The sequence below is a fragment of the Haemaphysalis longicornis genome, unplaced genomic scaffold (genome assembly GCF_048455015.1).
Source record: "Haemaphysalis longicornis isolate Haplotype H1 unplaced genomic scaffold, Haemaphysalis longicornis Haplotype H1 scaffold_5, whole genome shotgun sequence".
Taxonomy (NCBI): domain Eukaryota; kingdom Metazoa; phylum Arthropoda; class Arachnida; order Ixodida; family Ixodidae; genus Haemaphysalis; species Haemaphysalis longicornis.
In genome coordinates, this window is record NW_027526385.1 from 62381561 (window position 1) to 62405170 (window position 23610).

A 23610-nucleotide genomic window follows, 5' to 3' on the forward strand; every position below is an offset into this window, starting at 1 on the left:
CTACGTGGCGTAACATTGGAATGTCTACACAAGCCGAATTGGTTCCGCCCGTAGAGTTACGACTACCAACTCGTTCCGGCGCATTCAGCAGGTCGGAAACTGCCCAGATTTGGGACCCGCAGAGAGAAACGAGACAAAAGGCACCTCAAGTACTTCGAAAACATTTACTTTGTGTGGTATTTTAGGCAGACATGTGCTGCCAATTTCGTTCCCGATATTGTGCGTTTCACTCGCTTAGGGGGAACGGACGACTGGCCCGTGCGGCGGCCGCGAGGAAAATGGCTCGGAGGGGAGCGCGCGGGTGTTTCGCTGGCCGGGGCACGACCGACAGAAGTATATTGAAGCAATGAAAAGCAACAAGCCTAGCCTGCGACAGGAGCGACAGTTGATGCGCTACAGTAAATGCTGGCTGTCCCGGATCCATGTAAACACCCTTAATTAAGCTAGTTTTACGCCACATATATAGGCTGAGCCGCGCACTTCCTGGGCTCTTTAAAACTGCGGGAGTAAGATCCATATGAAATTGGTTCCAAGCGATATGTCAGTTGGTCGGTCCGTCGGTTATTCAGCTGTTTCCAAAATTTCAGCATGGTAATTCACACACCCACCTGCACCCGTTACCCAGCTACGAACTATAGACCATGTCATCCGTTAATCTTTAATACCATCAGGCGACGCTCTGGGCTGTGATCCGCATGCACAGTTAGATCATCCTGTAGACTGCGCCTATCATTGATCCGCTAGCACAGCCCACTCGTAAAATGGTTGCTCCCAGGACAAAGAAATTAAAAAGGTCTATACAAGTCTCACCGAGTTAGTCCCTCAAATTACACACTCATTCATTCATTCATTCATTCAGTCAATTAGTGTCAGTCAGTCCGTCATTGAGTGTCTGTCTGTCTGTCTGTCAGTCAGTGCCTGTCTGTCTGTCTGTCTGTCTGTCTGTCTGTCTGTCTGTCTGTCTGTCTGTCTGTCTGTCAGCTAGTCAGTCAGTCAGTGTCTGTCTGTCTGTCTGTCTGTCAGTTAGTCAGTCAGTCAGGCCAACTGGTCTTTATTATGTAGATATTATGTACATAGCACAGTGCTAAGACATTCCGTAAAAAAAGCGCGGAGATAGAAGAAAAAAAACGTCGTAACTTATCCGGCAGTTTTTAAATTGGCGAAATGTCCTCCGGCTGACGGGTTACAAAAAAGTGATAGAAAAAGTTCGTCCTCTACACGACTAGGCAGCTGGACAGGTCCCGTGGCTGCTCGTGCTGGCAGGAAAACGCGCCTGGAAAATGGGAGTCGTTCATGGCCAGGTCGCACATAAGTTTTCCTCGGGGCTCGCCGCAGTAGTGACTGCAATAGCTGACGTAGAATGTCTGTTCTTCCGTCAGCTTCTCCAACGAGGGCAGCCGCGCAGGTTGGCTGCTCCCAGAGGTCCGCGGTGCGCTGGTCTTCATCGCATCTCGTGCTAGGCTGAGGGCGAAGAGATCGGCGAGCTGCCGGCGTTCCTCGGGCGACGTCGCTTTGTCATACCTACAAAATTATGAACCAAATTTGCGTCTTACTGTGTAAGTATATTCATAATGAAGAACAAACAAAAAACAAAATTTTTCGGGGGAGGGGGTAGGAATTTACGCACCAAATCCAAATTAAGCTACGTCTGCACTGTCAAGCGATTTACGTGCGTACCCTTCAGGAGGATTTTCACTGTCCATTATAACTAACACTCTTACAACCTAGACAATACACAAGAAGACACCCGTGTAAAGCCTGTGAAGTATAACTAGCACCCTTAAAGGAGCCATCAGGACAAAATACAAGTTTGTTTTATTCGAAAGATTTCGTGTTTTATAGCGCCCGCAGCGCTTGTCCGGCAGCGAACGATGCCGTATTCACAGATAAATTAATCAATTTAGGTTAAAATTTTGATTCTACCGCCAAATCGTGCGTTTTCGGAACGTCAGCAATGAAATCATAAGCGCCCGTATACAAACGAGCCGGAAACGGAAAAAATGGTCCCGGAAAAAATGGTCCCGGAAAAAATGGTCCCGGAGAAAATGGTCCCGGAAAAAATGGTCCCGGAAAAAATGGTCCCAGTGACCATCTAGGAAAAAATGGTCCCATGGCCCAGCAACGTGTTTCCCTTCAAGTTAGTCCGGTCTGAACTTTGTTGCGGTTTGATTTTGTCCCTTTGCGTTTTAGCTTAAGGTTTGAGAAAGATGGAATGCTTTAATGTTCCCATAAGGGGCCGAAATTAACGCCTTTGGAGGCTAAAATCTAACAAAGAAAATTAGGTCGACAGACAGACGGACGTACGGACGCATTGATGGATGGATGGATGGATGGATGGATGGATGGATGGATGGATGGATGGATGGATGGATGGATGGATGGTAGGGCTGAGCATGGGTTAAACATTTTAATGCAAGTAATTGGATTAAAACCGCACAAGCAACTGCGAGGCCTGGAACCGTCGGTTTAGTAGCTTAGTCGAACACAGCCATCTCAGTGTCTGGAAGGTTATAGAACTCTACGCTGCGAGGTTTCGTCAGTATCGGTGAAAATTGCACAAAAAGCCGTGGGAGCTCCATCAAAGAAGTGCACAGCGTCGTCCCGGGTCTGGGACATTTCGGTGCAAGGCATATCGTTGTAGGACGTTTCGGTGCAGACATTTCGGTGTACGGATATTTCGGTGTACGTACATATCGGTGTATGGATACCGTTTCGCTGAACGGACACCTCCGGCGCAAACATTTCGGCGACCGAATTATCGTGTGCATGCTTGTTTGAAAAGCCATTATATTTTTATTTTCGCTTAACATGGGTAGACAACAATCTAGCGCAGCGCTTGCATTTTTAGATTGATGCCGTCTTCAACTTTTTCCGGGTATTTTTAGAAACTGAACATTTCCATATTTTTCTTTAATACCTCGTTCATTTTAGCAAGACAAACGTTCTTGGTTCGATTAACCGGCTTTACTCGAACAAGTCTTTTTCGTGCCTTGGCTTCAGGACCAATTTTTTCGGGACCATTTTTTCCTACCTTGGATTTGGGACCATTTTTTCCGGGACCATTTCTTCCGGGACCATTTTTTCCAGGACCATTTTTTCCGGGACCATTTTTTCCGGGACCATTTTTTCCTACACCCAAACGAGCTTGTACTGCGTGATTCGGGTGCAGCGCGGCTTGCCGTCAGTCTTCCTATAGACGGCGCTACCGTATATTCATGCACGGACCGTTGTCTGCCGTTGCTGTTTTTTGACCGTATTTGCACCTGGCTTGTTTTTGTTACTGCAGAAAGTAATCGTTTCGTGAAACATGGAATATCCTCTACAAACAGGGTCACGTAAGACTACGTCGCTTACGCCAATCGGCCAGTGCGTCTAAGCGGCGGGCTGCTGTGCAGCTAAAACAAACATAGTGCGCGCAGTACCAGCAGTACGCATCGGTACTTCTATGTTTACGTGTGCTTTCGTTACTTGCACTGTTCATCCCCCCATTCTTACTGCTATAAAAAGAATGCGCCCTCAATTTAAGCGCAAATAGCTCGTTCCGCACGCTCATAAGCTCTGCCTAATTTACGTTTGCTTTTTCGCGCAGAAGAGGCTGGTATGACATCACAGGTTCTGTTGCGGGAAATGTGCTAGTGGGTCGCATGGCCATTCCATTTTTTCCTAATTATATAGCTTAATTGAGCGAAGTTTACGTTACAAGCGGTGTCAGTATGACTCTAACGAGGCAATCTTTCGAATGAACCAAACTTGTGTTTTCTCTTCATGGCTCCTTTAAACTCGAGCAAAAATACAAGAAACCACACTCCTAAAGCATGTGTAGTATAAAAAAAGTTCACCCTTAGACACTAGCAAGAGCAAAGAAAAACACCCGTTTAAAGGGTTTTTAGTCCTTTATACCACCCTTTAAAATGTGTTTTTCTAGGTCGTAATGGTGTTTAGACGAAAATTCCCCCTAGGAGGGAAAATTTTCTAGCGTGAGCTATACACTGGCCGAGGTTGAGCAGTTTCGCGTGGCTCCTGGAAAGCCGTGCTGCGCATGGGCGAGGAGCAGTGACGTCTCAGGGCGCACAGCTGGCGCGCTGGCACGCCGGAGCTGCCGCCGCCGCGACTGGATTAGATTGGATTGGATATCGTTTTAGCAGCAGTAAGCATGATAATCAGCTAATCCTAGACAACCTTTTGTAGCTAAGCGGAGCCACTGCTAATTTTTTTTACAGTGGACTATGAGGCGCGCCGAAGTTGGGCGCTCCGGATTATTTTTAACCACCTGCGCAGTGAGCAGAAATGTCACCAGATCGGCGTTTTCGCTCGTATGCGGAGGTTTCAACGGCCGTTAAAGGGGTACTGACACCAATTTTCGCTGTTATTATTATTGCGCGACTCGCATCCTGTACTCAACCGAATAGCCTGGCTGAAATATAAGCGCCTGCGACGCGTGGAACATGCTTCAATGTGATCTCATCGTGCCCACGGAAAAGTACGCGGAGCGGTGCGTAGCAAATTGACATCAGAGTGACGTCACTCCGTGGTAGCGAAAAGAAGTGACGTAGCCGTGCGCGTCCATCACTCGTCACAAAATCGTGATATCACCAGGGGGCCGGACACCCTGGTTAGTTTCGGTATTGGAAGTGTAGCCATGACGCTGGTAGCCAAGCGAAAATTAAGCAAGTTTTTCATATCTGGCTTTTTCTTTCCAACATACGCAGGAATAACGTAAAGTGATGCAATTATGTGTAGAAACACAACGTGTTTATGGCTATTTCCTTTGTTTGACAGCTCATTAATTTATTTAGTCGCTTCATTCGTTGCGCCGACGGGTGGCGCTTTCGCTCTTATCTCTTCTGCTGCCATCATCTGCTCCTGCCGCTTCCACCATGTGCACGTGTAGAAGTTTTGTAGTATGCCTTGAAGGTAAAACTTTTGGTGTCTGGCAGTGCAAACGCGCACAAAATACCAGATAAACTGAGAGAAGGACACAAGACGTGATGCGCTGCTGTGTGGTGCGACAACTCGGGTAGGAATAATAGCACCGCGAAATTTTTCCGCTTGCCAGCGGTCGGAAGGTAAACACACTTTTATTTAGTTTAAGTTATGAAGAAGCAAGCGCTATCCCTATCAAGAAAGCTGCAGGGCGAACCGAAAAATCTGCCGCTGGTGCTTTACAGTGAATTTCTTTTTTTTTTTGGTGCAACGCATTTTTCAGTAAGTTGTAAGCACGTAAAACTACTTCTCGACAATTTCTCATGAGTCGATTGCTACCAGAGGACGCACCAGCGGAAATTTCGCTTCGGTACCGGTTTCGGAAAGCTTCGGTAACCAAGCTTTCCCACATTGTGCGTTGCATGGTGACGCATGGCCATGTACGGAGAGAGTATGGTTATAGCCCCTTTCTCTCAACCACCGCCGCCATTTTACCGAGTCGCGTAGACTCCCCGCCACGCGCTGCGTCTGTCTCCGTGATATCATTTCGCAAAGTCGCGCTCTCCGGCGACCACATGGGCGACGCACTAGAGCCTGCGCCGTGATATGCGCGGCCACGCTATAATAAAAATTAGCAATGGCTTAGCTCGGCTATGCCAGGATACACGTAGCGTGAGCTAAGGTCGAGATGGTTATTCCTAGATTTCCTGGTTGTCTAGGATTAGCGTGATTACCTAACTGCTCCTTCAATGACACACACACACACACACACACACACACACACACACACACACACACACACACACACACACACACACACACACACACACACACACACACACACACACACACACACACACACACACACACACACACACACACACACACACACACACACACACACACACACACACACACACACACACACACGCACACACACACACACGCACACACGCGCGCACACACAGACGCACACACACACGCACACACGCGCACACACACACACACGCACACACACACACACGCACGCACGCACGCACGCACGCACACACACACACACACACACACACACACGATATACGCATTATGTGACACATTTATAGTTATCAAGCGGCTCCGGCACGGCGTCACCAATCGCGCCGGAGCTAAGCTGGTTCCACAGGTGCATGCCGGTGTTGCTGCGACGCACAAGCCATCGGTTCCACACCCGGCCGCCCCTCGCATGATCATCAAGTGAACCGGGCCCCCACGTGCGGAACGGAGGTCGGCGAAGACGCTGGGCGCGTGGGGTGTGTGAAAGACACCGGGCAGCGAGCAACGTTCTGTGCGCCGTGTGACGTCCCTGCTCCTCGCGCATGCGCAGCATGGCTCTCCAGGAGCCACGCGAAACCAGTGTAGCTCACGCTACAAAACAGCATTGTCTGCCTAGTACACAGACCAAGGACGCCGACGATTGTCTGTGTCCGTAATCTGTGTCGTACAGGTCGTTTTTTCTGTCGTACAGATCCACTGTCCTTACAATTCAAGGTATCAATTAAAACGCAGCAAATCCCACCAGAGCACCAGCTTCGCTGGAATTCCTTTCCACAAGGTGGAAGGGCCCTGATTTTTACCGCACGAGTGAATAATGTGAGGCGTCTTTGATGTTCATTGAATGCGAGAGAGAGAGAGAGAGAGAGAGAGAGAGAGAGAGAGAGAGAGAGAGAGAGAGAGAGAGAGAGAGAGAGAGAGAGAGAGAGAGAGAGAGAGAGAGAGAGAGAGAGAGAATTAACGCACCGACAAAGCGATCTTTCCCCAAGCTGTTGCCACCAGGATACATTACGGCCGGCGCTGTCCACGGTTCGCCCTCTGTCGTCTATGGAGCGCACCAGTTGGCGGGCAAACTGGAACCCTAGTCCCGCGTACGCCATGGCGGGCACACCGTTCCTCCGGTACAGGGGCGGGGAGACTGCCGCCATGGTGGGCCACAGCTCATTCAAGGAGTACAGGTAGAGGAAGACACCCGAGTGCTGGCGGTACCTGCATATGTGACGCACACACACACACGACACAAGCACCGACAGTTTTCTTTAAACACTTCCATATATGCTTAGCTTTTCCAGCTTCCACAAAAAATCAGAGCAGTGACAAGCTGCTCCAATTCTGCAATCAAATTTCTTCCGACAGCCGATATCCCAAGAGGCGTCCGCAGTTTTAACTTCCAGCTTCGTCCCCGGAAAATGAAACACTAAGGTGCACCTAGTCTGGACGCCTTCCCGCTCCGGCTTTGCCGGGAATTAATCCGCGCACGACACCTGTCGAGGCTTCACCGACCGAGCGGACGGTTTCGTTTCGCTGTCGGGAAGGGACAGACTCTTATCCTACGGGGATATCACCAACCGCTATCGGCTGGCTCGGGGCCGCTTCCCAGTCGCGAAGACCTCCCTAACTAAAGGACTATCCGTGTTCTGGAGACTTCTTCAAATTAATCATATCCGATCCCGATTCTCTATAGCTTCTGTTAACCATTGCGTTACCCACCAGAGTGCCGCAGGTGCTAGGAAAGCGCGGGCGGGCACTGCGCAGCTCCAACAGCGGAGGATCAACTCCGGGCCGTTCAATCGCGAAGAAACTGCCAGAGCCAAGGGGCTCCTGGTCGACGCCTAGAAATTACAGCTGGCAACTAAAAAGTTCTATTCTCTCTTCTCCCTATAATCGGGTGACGCATTCGTTCGAACTAGTTGCAAGGTTGAGTTTATCGAACTATAAATCGTTCTAAGTATTCATGACTGTTCTGAACCAAATCCAGTGCTCAGTATCTCCTCTCTTTGTTTTTTACATTCTCAGCCAATATACACGCCGTGGACTGCAGCTGAAAAGAAGTGAAACAAGCTCCGACGAAATACACGCGTACGTCCCTCAAAATACATGAAACATGCGTCTTATATAACTACACTAACATTTACGAGTGCGGCGAACTGGGCAACTTGGTGTACATTCATCATGACAACAGCGCAAGGGACGACGAAGATGAAGAAAAAAGGCAAACACAGACATGGCACTGTAGGCAGCGTTACACTGTTACATTACGTCGATGCTATAGAGCTTTCACACGCATTGCAAGTGAATCGGTACCTGTTGAAATTTTTAACTTTATGCGACGTAGCTGGAGAACCTTTTGTAGCGTGAGCTACACTGACCGAGATTGAGCAGTTTCGCGTCGCTCCTGGACAGCCATACTGCGCATGCGCGAGGAGCAGTGACGTCACACGGCGCACAGCTGGCGCGCCGGAGCTGCCGCCACCGCGACTGGATTGGATTGGATTAAAATGGATTGGAAATCGTTTTAGCAGCAGTAAGCATGATAATGAGCTAATCCTAGACAACCAGGAAACCTAAGAATAACCAGCTGAACCTTAGCTCACGCTACCTGTATCCTGGCGTAGCCGAGCTAAGCCACTGCTAATTTTTAGATTGTTTGCATTGGACCTTGTGCTCTGCAGGAACCATCAGACCCGGAGTATCTTTTTTATCTCGAAGCACACAATTATGTGCCCAGACATGCATATAGCTAAAAGAAAAGGCGCTCCCTAACCTGGCGGTCATCAAAGTGGCGTAGTAAGGATCGGCCAAAGATTGCCTCAGGGATCGCCTGGAGTGTAGCCACGCCTCAAAGAAAGTCGTGTAGTTCTCACTGAAGTTGGCGTAAAGCTGGTCGAACGAGTCCACGCTGAGTAAGGGCTCGGGTGGCCGGAGATAGCGCGAGGCCAGCTTGCTGGTCTTTGCTACGGCCCCGGATTTTGTTAACTCCGGAAGGTTCTTCGACGCCAATAGCAGCTGGACCAGCGTCGCCGAAATCCAGCTGAGCGAATCGGCAACCTTTGTTCTTTCGTGGACTCCCCCAAAGGCGCTTTGGAACATAGGTGCCAACAGGGCAATGCCGAACGACTCCTGCGTTGTAAGGAAGCACTGAACACTCTCTAAAAGGTGCTTGTCCGCAGTCGTGGATGAGAGCATATAGCTGTTGGGGCTGGCGATCCAGGCGTACGAGTAGGCGAACATCCAGCCTACGACGTCCAGGAGTCTCCGAGCTGGGCGGGATCGCATCAGCTCTCCGACGTGAGAGAACTTGCGCTCGTTTAGAATTAGAACGTTTGTCGAGGCGGAGACCCCGAGCGCGCTCTTCAAGCGTTCGTCCAGGAGAGCTATCCACTCTGCCGAGGAGACGTTGCCCCCGAAGACCGTCGATATTTGGCCAACAGGTACAAGGACGTCGGCGTTAGCGTTATCGTCGGGGCCTTCAAGCAGGACGCTTCTGAAGGTAGACTCGTGGGGCTGGAGTTCTTTCACGGAGGATTCGCTTAACGTAACGTTGCCGCTAGTCAGGAGGAAGGCCACGTCCCGAGCGACTTTAGCGTACGTCCCGTCATCAGCCGAAGACAGCTCGTGCATACGGAGAAGGGGCAAGTCACCAGCCTCTCCGATGACGACCACAGGATCAGCGTTGTACGCGGAAGGTCTGCGCACGTTGACGTCGAACCACAGTGCGGCCCTCCAGTTGACGGCCAGGTCGATGAGGACACCGAGCACATGGGAATGGCTTGCATTCGCGGCGGGGGGAAGGGGCCATGGAATTCCGCGTTCTCCCATGAACTGCGCAAAGCGCTCACCCATTAGGTTTCTGTGGGGATCCATGCAAATTTCAAAGGCCTTGAAAGCCTTGAGGGCCGCTGTAGACTTTGAACCGGTTTCCAGAAGTCCCTGCAGCCAAGGCAAAACATACATTATAAGTCATTTGAGCTGCAATATCCTTTGAGGTCATTTGAGCATTATTTTACCTATAAGGGTCAACTGACCATTAGCGGTATTTTGAGCTGTAAAACGAGGCGCGATACATAAACCGAGCTAGTGGATTTTTTCGCAGCTTTTTTGCAATACAAAAAAGAACAGTAAAGGAAACAACTGTTTTAATTATGAATGGAAAGATCACGGTCTGTTTGTCAAAAGTTTCCGCTTCCAGATTTTGCCCGGTAATAGGGCGCGAAGAGCATACGGAATTCTTCGAGCATTCATTAAAACTTTAGCTTTTTGAATGTTGTGACATTGAACTTCCGGCCTAAAAGTTTGTTCTTCTGTGTTCAACCTAAAGGGAACACACTTTATCCGCGCCTGTCATTGTGCCCGCCAGAGTTACGGTTGTAATTTGCTGAGTCAGAACGAATATCTAGATAACTCCAAGTGAGCGGCAGGTGTCAGTTGAATTGTTCAGGGAAGGAGTGAAATATACAAAGCCTAAGAGGACTCAGGTTCCGCCAGAAAATATAAAGCAGTCGCTGCTGAACACCTAATGCGGGCCCTAGAGACAGCGGAGTTTATATCGAGGGCGTGTCGGCACTCACAAGCACAGACATGACAATGGCCGCTTCCTTGACACAAAGCCATGCTTTTGCGTTGAAGTTTTCCAAAAAAAAAAAAAAAAACTTGATTTTGGCATTCGTTTATCCCTTGGTAGTTTATGTGCACTCGTGGTAAGTTTCGGAATCCCACATAGTTTGTAAGTAAATGTCCTCATAGAGAACTAGCTTTGCGTTTCATGCAACGGCAACCTGCGCTCTACTAGCAAGTTGACTATTTCGTACGAGACAGCTTGCAGTAAGGTGACCTTTACTGTCATTGTTCGTGACGACCATCGCCGACGGCGCGAAGCTCGGGTAATCTCTCACTGATCGATTTGGCTGAAAAATTCAGCATACGTTGTACGTACTTTTCGCGGTATTGTTAACATTTGGAATGATAACAAATAATTTTTAGAGCGAAGCTTTACAAGGCTACCTCGGCAAAGTTTTTGCGTCCACGCGGGTACCCTGTCGCGTCGACAAGAAGAGTATAAGCGGTCGTTCTTTCCAGTAAGGGAGGTGGGAGGTAAGGGGGATAGCGGAAAGGAGTGAGGGCGCGTGCCGCCAGAAAATTTGCGCGGTCTCTGCGCTCTCTTGCTGCGAAAATCGAGCTATCGCTCGACGCCCTTCGGCCGACCTCCGAACTCTGCGAATGTTCACTGCGCGTTCATGCCAGCGCCGCCGATCAGCGTCTATGATAGTTGCTGCTACAAAAGTGGCTGTCATTCCGTCATTTTAGAAGAACACAAAACAGCCTTGCTGGTCATTCTTCTTCACACAGTCGAAGGGTCGATGAGACGATAGTCTTTCGGGGCCGCTTAACCACGAGAAGTTTAGTTTGTCCGTCCGTCCGTCCGTCTGTTCGTCCGTCCTTCCGTCCGTCTGTCTGTCTGTCTGTCTGTCTGTCTGTCTGTCTGTCTGTCTGTCTGTCTGTCTGTCTGTTCGTCCGTCCTTCCGTCTGTCTGTCTGTCTGTCTGTCTGTCTGTCTGTGTGTCTGTCGGTACGTCCATACGTACGTACGTACGTACGCACGTCCGTCCGTCTGTCTGTCTGTCTGTCTGTCTGTCTGTCTGTCTGTCTGTCTGTCTGTTCGTCCGTCCTTCCGTCTGTCTGTCTGTCTGTCTGTCTGTCTGTCTGTCTGTCTGTGTGTCTGTCGGTACGTCCATACGTACGTACGTACGTACGCACGTCCGTCCGTCTGTCTGTCTGTCTGTCCGTCTGTCTGTCTGTCTGTCTGTCTGTCTGTCTGTCTGGCGATTCAGCTACTCGGCCAAAAGTTGAGAATTCCTGAACAAGACGGTTATATACGAAGGACTAGTGGCACATGTTAGAGTACCGACACTGTTTCCTCCTACTGTTCCATGCCTCCGCCATGATCATTGGCCAGTTCGCTCCCCGTGACATTTGTTTATACTGCGGCGGGTCATGGCACCTCCACTTTGTTTTACACATTTTAGTCGGTCAACTGTGGTAGTTTTAGGTTGCCCTCCCTGCTCAGTGGCTGCGCGCGACCGACGTCGTTCCGAACGCGAAACATGTGTGTCCGAAGATGCCGTATGCTGGGTCTTAGGCAGTGTTGTTTACAAACGACTCGGCCAAAGTTATCGGCAAGGCCCTAGACGCGGCAATCTGGCAACACTGATAAACACCGGAATGGCTGCTATTGCTCACTTGCGTGCCTCGATGGCGGTACTTTTAAAGCTTATTTAGTGACTCTAGGCAAGACATTTCCAAAGTACTAAATCTGGTAGTATAGTCGTACTTGTTTACGTTGTTCAGCAACGAGAACATTAGGCGTATCTGGAGTAAAACATAAAAACATAAATACCAGCTGTTCCTTTAATTTAACAATGATACACCTCTCTCTCTAACGACGGCGATGGTTGAACGCGATGCTTTCTCGAGGGGGATTCCTCGGTTGATTCGAAAACCTAAAGCGGGCTTCGCCTGTGAAAGAGTACATTTGAGGCAGAGCACGCTTTACAGGTGGAAGTTGGCTTTCCTGCAGTGTGTTGTGATGTGGACTACAGACGCCATCGGTGAGACATAGAAAGTTTCCCTTTAAACTTTGACCGCGTCGGAACGGCGCATCGGATAAACGCCGGCTCCATAAAGCGAGGGACCAAGGTTCGATTGCGACCACCACAGTCTTGTTTTTTTTATTTAACCTCACCCACGATCATCGTCCTAGTCAGAGAAAGTTGGCTTTCCCGAAATAAGTGGGTTTCGAGGTTGTCTACAGACGCCATCAGTAAGACATAGCAAGCTTCGCTTCAAAATAGACGCTGGCGTACATTTTTGCGATAGAAAGCAATAAACGAGTTAAAAATATTTTAAACTCAAAAAAGAAAGATGGCTTCCACCCGAACGTCGTGCTCGTGGAGCAAGCACAAAGCTCAAAAGAAACAATACGTACCACTAGGCGCGGCAGCAAATTCCATTAAATTGAGCAAACCTCTATTGCGTTTATTATGAAAGAACCGAGACAAGATGGGGAGAGGGTGGGAGGTGGACGGGGCAGAGAGGGGAGGCAGGTGGCACTTGCGTGGCACTACCACCTGTCAAAGACATTTGCAGCAAAGCGAGGATACGCGGAAAATGTTTTCTGCTATAAATAACACTGACTCATTAAACACAAGCGCGAGTGCGCATAGTACCTGGAACTGGATGAATGTGTTGTTCACGTCCCAGCTGTATGCTCGGGCGAGTGCACTCCCCACGGACCGGGTGGGTTCCGGTGGGTCGCGTTGACGTGCTTTGCCGCAGACGTGCGCGTAAAGGTCCACACAGGGGTCCGCAGAGTCGTCCAGGGTGGCCAGGATAAATGCTGCGAGCTCCGAACAGTCCGAGGTATTGCACACGTCGGATGTCGATGCTCGCGCCGCTCTGCGAGGAAAGCTGACGAATGCCAGTGACACGACGGAGACGATCACCAACACGCAAAGCACGATGACGCTAACGACGATGAGGGGCCTGTTGGCGTAGCGGTCCTTCTGGTCTTTGGTAGACGCATTAGCCAAAGAAGCCCATGTACCCGGGAGTTCCTGCGTGTTTAGATATTGGAGAGAACTGGGACCAGTTTGCGAGCGATCATCCTCTCAGGTGCGGCAACTATATTCAAGATTTTTTGCGGAGAGGTCTCCATAGAATTTTAGGCGCGCGACCATGGAGAATCGCTCCAGGGCTAGCATGTTGGTACCCCGCCGCTGCTGCACTTACGCTTATTCTGTTTACACAAACCTTAACCATCTAGTCGTTACTTTCGTAGGGAACAGCGCGTCGTGTGCCAAAAACTCGAGTATACGACTTTCAATCAATCAATCAATCAATCAATCAATCAATCAATCAATCAATCAATCAATCAATCAATCAATCAATCAATCAATCAATCAATCAATCAATCAATCAATCAATCAATCAATCAATCAATCAATCAATCAATCAATCAAAAAATAAATCAAGCAAGCAAGAAAGCAAGCAAGCAGAGCATGTTTGTTTTCTGGCGCAAGGGCAACAAAGGCCAAAGGGCGCCAACACCATGACTGCGTCGCTTCTGGTGTAGTATTTTAAGTAAAATAGTCAGAAATGTGATAGGTTCATGTGGGGTGCATAGAGCCCTTAATTTCAAACAAGACCTTTGGAGTCAATCAAATCATTATGAGGTTAGAGTAAAGAATGAAGGCTCAATCAAAGCTACCCTCTCTGAGGGGCTTTGTTATGGGTGGTATGAGATGTATTTTAGGAATCCTGTCTCCAAGGTAAGCAAAGAGACGTTTACTAAGAATGAAGGGTTGATTGGCTAAAAACAATGACGTATGAAGTGGCATCATGGGAGTGTACAGTTCCCGGAAAGGCTTTTTTCTCGCACTGTGGGAGTGCGGACATTCAACGAGAGCATGTATTACTGACAGACGATGTTCACAACTGTTCCATCGTGGCTGTGGGGCTCCATTTAGAAGATGGGAATGAGTGGAATATGTATGGCCTATACGTAGTTTGCACATGTACACTTCTGTTGCTCTATGATGTTTCTCTGTGTAGTTGCTGCCATTCTTTGGTTTTATACTGTGGAGTTTGTATTATGTCTGTATGTCCCAGTGTTGCTGCCAGAGTTATCGTTGTGTCTTACGAATGAGCGGTTTGATGTCAAGGTAGGACAGCTGAGGAGCATTCATTTCACAGCAGAGTGCGGCTGCAGCGGCGCTCTGGTTAGCGAGTTCATTGCCAGGAATTCCGCAATGTCCAGGCACCCAGCGCAATTATGGTCTCTTTTAAAGCGTACGCTGACATGATTTCACTAATAACCTTGTCCAATATGAGATTTGTACTTTTTGCGTGAGCGTAGCGCTGTTACAATGCTTAAGCAGTCTGTAAATATAATGGATTGTTGTGCTTTTGTTCGTGTTATGTGTCTCACGGTTGTTAAAATAGTATACGTCTCTGCCGTAAATATACTTGTGTTCCTGTTTAGCGTTTTTGTGCTTGAAAAGTGGAGACCATGTGCTGTACATGCCACACCAGTGGCAGACTTTGAAGCATCCGTATAAAAAGCAGTCTATGGGTACTTGTATTGTAAGTGTAGAATGCGTTGTAGAATGAGTTCATTGGGTGCGTGTATTTTGTCAATTTCCTTGAAAGACATGTCACAGATGACGGGTAGCAGATTCTAAGGTGCAATAAACTCAGTGATGTCTATATTGTAGGTATCGGTCAGGGTGACACCAAGGTCCTCTGCGTCTGCTCTCACTCGGAAAGAAAAAGGCAGGGAGAGTGACGGAGGGCTCAAAGACAACCTTTCAGATGATGTGTTTAAAAAAATAGCATTAAACGGATGATTCCTCATCGATGTCACCCTCACGCATTACAAAAGCGCCATGTATGTACGTTGGTGCTCTAAGCACCACTGGTCGGTTTCAACATACAGGCTTTAAATAGGGCTTGTCCGGAAAGCCCCAGACGCAAGGCGGAGCCCTAAATGCAACACTGGTTCAAATATTTTTAATGCTGTTTTTGAAGAAGAACGGTACACTACACTTCCGCAGTCTATGTGCGACCGCACTTAACTGTTGAAATGACGGTACAGGCATATCTTATCTGCACCATATGATTTGTTGGATAGTGATTTAATAAAGTTCACAGTTTTAGTGATTTAATTTTGAGGGACGAATGTGAGCGTTCCGTCCAGCAGTATACCCAGAAACTTGGGTTCATTTTTGGCAGGAATAACTACTTAATTCAAACTTCAAGGTCAGGCCGGACTCCCCGCTTCCTAGAAAACAAAACACATGTGCTCTTTCCAGGAATAATCTTGAAACCATTTTCATCGGTCCACTTCTCAAGTTTATTAGCACCCAGTTGTAACTGCCGGTCGCAGATTGAGGGATTACAAGATTTATTATAGCTGATTTGAATATCATCAGCGTAGACTGAGTAGAAAATTGCGGGTGGCACTGCCTTTTGAAGTGAGTTCATTTTGATAATGAAAAGTGTACAACTTAGTACTCCACCCGGCGGGACCCCCTTTTCTTGAATGTGTGTTCTAGAAAGTGATGCTCCGACCCTTGCGCGAAAACTTCGCTCAGACAGGTAGCTTTGTATAGTGTTGAGTATGTTTCCAGATACACCGTAAGCTTTGAGGTCACGCAGGATGCCGTAGCGCCGTGCAGGATCATACGCCTTTTCCAAGTCGAAGAAAATAGACATACAGTGCGGCCTGTAGACAAAAGCATCTTTAACGTATGATTCCAAGGCCACAAGCTGGTCGGTCTTAGATCTTCCCAAACGGAAACCTGCCTGGCAGCTATCTAGAATACCATGGTATTCTAAAAAGTACATGAGCCCCATCTTCTAGAACAGTTTGCTTAAACTGGCAAGTGCTATTGGCCGATAGCTAGTAGCAGAAGAGGCATCTTTTCCTTGTTTTAGCAACGGTACCACAATTGCCTCTTTCCAAGCCCATGAAAAATGTCCTGCACTCCATATCTATTAAATAAAAACAGAGTGTTTCGAGGGTTTCTGCGGGGAGGTGTTGAATCATTGTGTATGTCATCTGGTCGCACCTGGTGCTGATGTCATACAGATCGCCAAGGCAACCTTCAGCTCATGGATCAAAAATGGACAGTAGTAAGAGTCTTGTGACGATTTCTTGATGTCCCGAATAGATTTGCGCTCGGAGGACGTTTTGTCCCGGGGTGTTATGTCCATTTCTTCATCCGACGGCAAAGGAGTAGATGCAGGATCTGCCTCCTTTTGCAATGGACCACGGGGAGGGCCAATCGTGTTTGCCGCGCGTGCCAATGACGACTGTAGCGGTGTTGTGCTCGTGGATGTGAACGCAAGGCCCCCCACCTCGCTGCTTACTGTGCCCACGGCGACAGCGCAGCAGGAGCGGAACGCAAGCCATCTCAACCCACAGTGTTCGTTGCCACCTCAGCCGCAGAGGAATCCACAGGCCGTGGTACAACATTTTGGGCAGCCGAAGCCAGCCCAGTGAGGGGACAGGGTAGGACCAGGTCAGCGTCGCTGCACTGGGTCGCCACTGAAACCTGACGCCACCCCATCCCCCAGTGAGCATCGCCAGCGTAACTTCCTGAGGGAAGCATCTAATGTCTTTTACGAGCTTCTGGTTAAGACAGGTTACGGGCCACTTTGAGGTTTATGATTTCTTTATCATTTTTGAATTTTTTGCCAGGACGGGAATGCGCGGGGTGGGATCCTTCGCAGTTAAAACTGAAATTGTGTGGTGTTATGCTCGTCTGTCTGGTGGTCGTGCTTTGAGCATTTTGCCCATGTGTTTTACCCTCGACAGTTGTTGCCACTGTGCCCGTACTTTTGACATTTGAAGTAACGTCGCGGGTTTGGGATGTATGCCCTTATCTGACAGTGAAGAGAACCTGCTTTAACTGATTCGGGGCGTGTACTACGATCAAATGTGAAGATGACATGCTTGGTTTGGATCTCATTTCCATCGCGCCTCACTGTGATGCGTCTAACGGCAGTCACTCCTTGCTCACGCAAGCCTTTAAGAATATCTGCCTCAGTTTCATTTATGAGTTCAGTTTTCTGGAGGACGCCCTGGCAGCTATGGAGGGTGTGTTGAGGTGTTACAGTGATCTGTAGGTCACCTATGCTTGTTTGTTTTAGAAGGTTAGCAGATTGTTCTTTAGTTATGACCTCAATAAGCCTGCCACCAGATGCAGCTTCTATGAGTCATAGTTTTTTCGAGCACACTTTCGATGAACTTGGCGATCACGAGCGCAGCTTTCGAAGTTGTAGGGGCTGCTTTACCGACAGTCAGCGTGACTATAAAGCGAGGGAAGTTGTCCGGGTTGGTGAAAGCAAGGTTGGGTAGGGGCTTGAAGATTGATTCGGTGCGGGCCCTTTTCGGGGCCCGATCATTTGAAAGAAAGGCTTCAGGTAATACCATGCGCCATAGTATAAAGCAGGGAATCCGGGTACATTTTCTTTGACTTTATCCTAATGGTCAAAGAGATCCCGGAGCACTCTACCTGGTAAACAGCCAGGGGGCCCATATGCCGGAGCTTGACCCGGGCTCTGACGGCCACCGTTCGTGGTTTCTTACCCTCCACCTCTAAACATCTCGCCACGGTTAATCGCAACTTATGTTTGGGGGCTCGGGGTCCACGGTGTTGCCAATGCCGCCACCAAGATTACTCAAGATGCTCCGTGCAGGGAGCAAGCAGAGTAGGGTCGTCGTTTGCAAAAGCAGAGCACGAATGGAATGCAAGGCCCTCTGGAATGTGAACACAAATTCTATCATTTTTATATATTGTAACACCCCACAACAGCGTCAAGCAGGACTGGAACCGGTGTGACGGACTAAAACAAGCAGTGCTTGACAGGAGGCCAGAGCGGCTTTTCCTATTATAGTTCTTTAAGGTGTTCACAGGATGAGCAGTAAATATTTGTATATCTGAAGTTGTAAAAGTGGGCGGTAGGGCGCGTTGAATGTCGCTGTGTGGGATAAGCACTGTAACAAAGTCAAGTTCATAGCAAAAGTTAGTTTTGAAGCAAATACACCAATGTACGTGACGGGAAATGTTGTTCCTGCCCCAAATGTCCCTGTCTGCGCGTCCGCAACTGACATGGAGCTATCCGCCACGTGACTCCAGACAGCTTACTAGAAGTCATATCAATGCCACTGCAAGTACTATTTACGGTAGCTGGCTCGCAAAGTTTCTGCTATGAAAAAGGGTGTGATATAAATGTTTAAAGGCAGACCTGGCCCCACAATAGGAAGTGGCATCACTTCCGTTGGCTATGAGGTACGAAGTGTGACGTTATCACCCGTGGCGATAATGTATGCGTAATATATAGATCCAATGTTCGAAGACAGGTAGAGAAGCGTAATAAGCCGATGTTTGTAGGCAGGTTTTGCTGAACTCGCTGTTTGCTGGACAATACTTTTAGCACCAAGTTATTTAGATTGGCTTGCATACGCTTTGCTCGACAAGTTGCCTCAGGCAGGGAGCCGTGGATGAGATCACATTATCTATTAGGTTTGAAGTGGATTTAGTCAGAGGTGGCTATCCCTTGCGAATGACACCAAAAGACATTCGAGTCCCGAGTAATCTGCATGATGACACTTACAGCGTTATCCCTGGCCGGATGAGTCTTTGAAATACGCGGAGCTGACGGTGGTGGTGACGGGATAGTGGGAATGATGTGGCCCATGGACACTCGGCGGTCAATCAAGGCCCGGTGCTTCAAAGGCTCCCGTGGATCTTCGCTCCGGTTGTCTTTGGTCGTGTCGTCGTCTGCTAATGCCGGAACTTCCCGGGCGTCCTGCTGCGGAAGACATATGGAATAGTGTTCGTTCACTTCGACACCACATTCAGACAGGTGGGGATTGTCGCCCAGGTGACACGAAAATGAAAACAAATCGTCAAACAAGCCAGTGCGCTTTGCCACAGGAAAACAGACCACTGACGAGTAGGGACGCGACAAGAGAAGCGCAAAAAATTACCCCCACCTCCCCTCGCGGGAACCCCTGTGTAGATGCTTTGCATAGGGGGTTGCGTTGTTTCCGTTAGGTTGATTCTCCCATCGCGTGAAACGTGCCGTGAATCCCCTGCCGCGGCTATGACGCAACGTTTCGCGGCTATGACGCAACACAATCCAACACAATCCACTTTTTTCCAATCCAAATTCAATCCAATCCAATCCAATCCAATCCAAGCCAAGCCAAGCCGATCCAATCGAATCCAATCCAATGCCCCTCGCGAGAGAGTGTTCGCTATCGGAGAGGAGAGGGGGTGAGCGGCGGAGAGCGCAGCTCGCGCGGCGAGGAGAATGGGGGACGGCTGCGGACGGACAACGACAACGCCGTATGGAGGGACAAGGCGAGTGAATGAGATGCCGTCGCATCTAAAATACAAATCTTGAAAGGGAATTTTCTGGGGGCACAATTAGAATGTTCCAGGAGACGAAACATCCCCAGCTTTCTCGCTCAAAATTCCGAATTCTCAGGAACCTAGCGGAACCAATGCAGGAATGATATTTCGCATGGAGCAGGGAGTCGACTTGTACATGAACACTGTGAAGGAACTTTCCAGAACTCTAAATAGTTTTTGCCTTACACGCTGTCAAATGTTACCGCCCATACATATCAATGGGATAGTTTCCTTGGCTCTGGAACGTAGTTGAGTTGAGCACAACACTTTAAACTCCGCAGAAATCAAGCTGTCGCCCTCAGTATTAGCAGTCCAAATTAAAAAAAAAACGCTATATAACTGTAGAGTAATTACTTCTGACAGAATTGCGATGAGCCGTAAAGCTGCACATGAGCGAAAATGTCGCCGTTTCTTCGCGTGTTTCAAGAGAGGCCATTTCTCCATGAGATGTGTTGTCGGGGACGGCGGCATCACTGTTATAAAACAAGTCTCATTTGCGGTGCAACCACAATTATTCAGGCTAGGTTAGAAAATGTGGTTTTTGCCTTTTTCATAGGAATCCGCAAAGCACGAAAGTGAAATGTGTTTTCACAGGAGCATTTTTTGTGAATCCATATGAACTTGGACATCGCTAATTATATTACGTCGCTATGGCACCGTTAGATGCATCAACGTTAGACACGGGATTTCACCCGCCGGAACATTGCGTAAATCTGACTGGAACCACAGCCCATTGAAAACCATGCCGACGAAACGGAACCGAAGCCGAAACCGAAAGCAGTAGGTGGCGGAGGGTGCCTCTCCGCGTACACGAAGACGCTGGCATCGATGCGCCAACCGTCGGCGCTCACTGGCGTCATGAGGAAATACTTCGCTTCACTTCTCCTAGACGGCAGCATTTCCTAGACAGCATCTTAATGAGGAAAGTAGTGGGAAAGATATAAGGCACGTTCGTAAACCTACTTGCGCTTGAATTCGTAGCGCAGTGGGTAGAGCGCTGTGTTCCTCCAGTTGGGGAGTGAGAGTGCGTGGCTCGAGTCCGGGCGCAACGCGTCGTTGGAACTTTTTCTGGCGACGTCATTTCAGTGACGGATATGACGCCACTCAGATATTGGTGCTGCCGGGCATAAAACACTTTCGTGCTAAAATGGCTGGGGTTTGACACTTCTAAACGTAGCTGTCACGAGCGGAAGTGAAGACTAGGCACACATTTCGTGACAGTTCGTCTATGCTTGAAATTAAGCAGCCTACGCGGTCTAGCTTTATGTACTGGACGATGTACATTACCCTTTTGCTTGCGCTGAAGGGCCCACACCAACAGCCCACCCAGCCAGCGCGCTATCGATAGCGAGACTGAGGGACCAAGCGCCGGCAAAGCAGCCGTTAAACCATTGTCTAGTCACGTGGTGCGCTTGCGCTGAGGCGCCTGCACCGATTTCCCACCCAGCTCTGAGCAATCAGGCGCAGGCAAAGCAGCCGTTTCTCCCTCTCCTAGTCACGTGGTACCCCGCAGCGACGACGCTCGGAGCGAGATAAGCGATAAGAAAGAAAGGCACAGCTTGCGCACCGGCGGCTGAAAGTCACTTGCGACGCGATGAATGACCTTGAAAGGGAGTAGTGGAGCTTTCGTTCTAACGTAGTACGCCGGCATCCGCGGGCAAAGGATGGGCTCAGCTTGCATTTGATAGACGTACGGCTGCAAATAAAGAATCCGTCGTCCTGCAGTGAACACAACCAGGATGATCCGCGTGCGTGCGTGCGCGTGCGTTCGTGTGCGTGCGTGCGTTAGTGTGTGTGCGTGTGTGCGTGCGTGTGCGTGTGTGGTTAAGGATGGGGCGGGCTCGTTTCGGGAATACACTGAAGGAAACCAGCAGTTTAGAACGCCAAGGAAAGCATAGAAGAACAGTTCGAATTTCCTCTCAATAAATACTATAATTTCCGAAATTCAGTTATTTGCAGTTTTTATGCCAGGAAAGAAAATGCACAAATACACGCGTCCTGAGTTGGGACCGAACCCATGCCTTCCGATTACGTGTCAGATGCCTTACCGATTCGGCTATGGGGGGGGTCTGATTCCTGGTTTCCGTTTCCTTTTCGTATGATACATGCAAGTTGGCGTTTCTACACTTCCATCATTCATATCATTTATCTGCTAGTTATTCTGTGTAGATGCAGCCTAAAGTTAATAAACCTACAAAGTGTAGACATGGCACTGCGGCAAAGTAAAAACATAAATGACTGAACAGCGGGCTCGCCTTATTGCTCCGCTTGAGTCCCGCACACAGCGCCATGCGCAGACACGTTCCGCAGTGGTACCCACCTCCCTGACGTGATCATTGACCTCAGCGAGGATGAGCTCCACCGGGGTCGGCGGTGTGGTGACAACCACTTGGCCGAGCGACACGCGTCGGTCAATCGTCGCTCTCTCCTTCAGTGGCTCACGGGGATCCTCAGCGGGCAAGTCCTCGTCGCTCTCCTCGGCTTCCGCCTTCTGAGCACTTGGGTCGGCAACCTGCAGATAAGAAAAGTTAACGAGCATGCTTCAGAAGTCGTTTCACGACAGATTATTGGTATTACAGATGTTATTCTTTCTTGGGCTATTCAAAGGCGAGAATTTTGGTCCGTCTGTCCGTCTGTTCGTCTGCCCGTCTGTCTGTCTGTCTGTCTGTCTGTCTGTCTGTCTGTCTGTCTGTCTGTCTGTCTGTCTGTCTGTCTGTCTGTCTGTCTCTCGATTCAGCCTACCATCCAAAGTTAAAACTAATTCGTGAGTAAGACGCTTATACGGGCAAAACATTTTCCAATCCAATAAATCTAGAAAGATGCTCCATATTTGTCAACATCCTTCAGCAAAAAGGTAATATTAGGCTTATTGAAGAAAGAACCTGAATGAACAACAGGAATTTGCAGTGTCCGTTAATGAAAAATACATGTGGGCTCAACTTTAGCGAAAACAAATTAATAAAAGAACACAAAGAAAACAAAATGCTTCAACCACGAAACACCAAAAAGCCTGGCGCCCAAGCCTCGCGCTCGTGGTTCGAGCGCGAAGTCGCAAAATTCCCAGCAGATGGCGCAGCAGTGCGAACGCGGCAAATTTGAATTACACACACCTTCAATAGGCGGGCAGAGACTGGAGGGGGACAGCGTGACGGGCGGGCGGATAAGGCAGGGGCGACAAAAAACTATTGTGTTTCGACACTGTTTGCAGCGATGCGAGGCAATACTGTAGAACAAATTTTCTCGGTCAGCGTAACGCGAAACCTGCTGGATCTACTGCTTCGCGAAACCAATGAAAAATGAAAACTCAGCATGCAGTTTTCAGCGCTATGCGTAGTTATACGTATTACAGAATTAATATATTGTAAATATTCGTCAAGTGGAATAACGCAGGCTTCCCACTGCAGCAGTGTCATCGACCAAGGCTTATTCCTGGGGCTGTGTGGGGCCGTTAAAAAAATTCCGTTGATCATTCCACCCGGACACTTAAAAATATTTCTGCGATTTTAGCAGTTAGAACATACATTAAAGGAGCCATGAAGAGAAAACACAAGTTTGGTTCATTCAAGAGATTGCCTCGTTAGAATCATACTGACACCACTTTTAACGTAAACTTCGCTCAAATAAACAACATAATTAGGAAAAAAGGGAATGGCCATGCGACCAACCAGCTCATTTCCCGCAACAGAACCTATGATGTCATTCGAGCCAGCTCTGCGATTGGCGGAGGCCAGCAGAAGCAGACGCAAATTAGGTAGAGCTTACAAACTAGCCGAACGAGCGATTTGCGCTTAAATTTAGGGCACATTCTTTACAAAGCAATAAGAATGATGGGACAAACAGTGGAAGTTACGAAAGCACATGTAAACATAGAAGTACTGATGCGTACTGCTGTTCGTACT

The 23610-nt window shown here is 48.7% G+C and overlaps 1 protein-coding gene across 1 annotated transcript; it reads right to left on the reverse strand.

Annotated features, from left to right (window-relative positions):
- Window positions 1-1214: 1214 nt before the first annotated feature.
- LOC144139707 (neprilysin-2-like) lies at window positions 1215-8955 on the reverse strand. Its single transcript, XM_077671991.1, has 3 exons — window positions 8498-8955; window positions 6700-6942; window positions 1215-1521 (listed from the first exon to the last, which is right to left on the reverse strand). Exons 1-3 carry the CDS (start codon window positions 8917-8919, stop codon window positions 1215-1217), a joined length of 972 nt encoding a protein of 323 aa, XP_077528117.1. The 5' UTR covers window positions 8920-8955.
- Window positions 8956-23610: the final 14655 nt, after the last annotated feature.

Coding starts and splice junctions, on each gene's coding strand:
- LOC144139707 (XM_077671991.1), bottom strand. CDS start 8,919: ATGCTCTCATCCACGACTGCGGACAAGCACCTTTTAGAGAGTGTTCAG. Junction 6,943..8,497: donor GCCACTTTGATGACCGCCAG/GTTAGGGAGCGC, acceptor TCACATATGCAG/GTACCGCCAGCACTCGGGTG. Junction 1,522..6,699: donor GGGGAAAGATCGCTTTGTCG/GTGCGTTAATTC, acceptor ATAATTTTGTAG/GTATGACAAAGCGACGTCGC.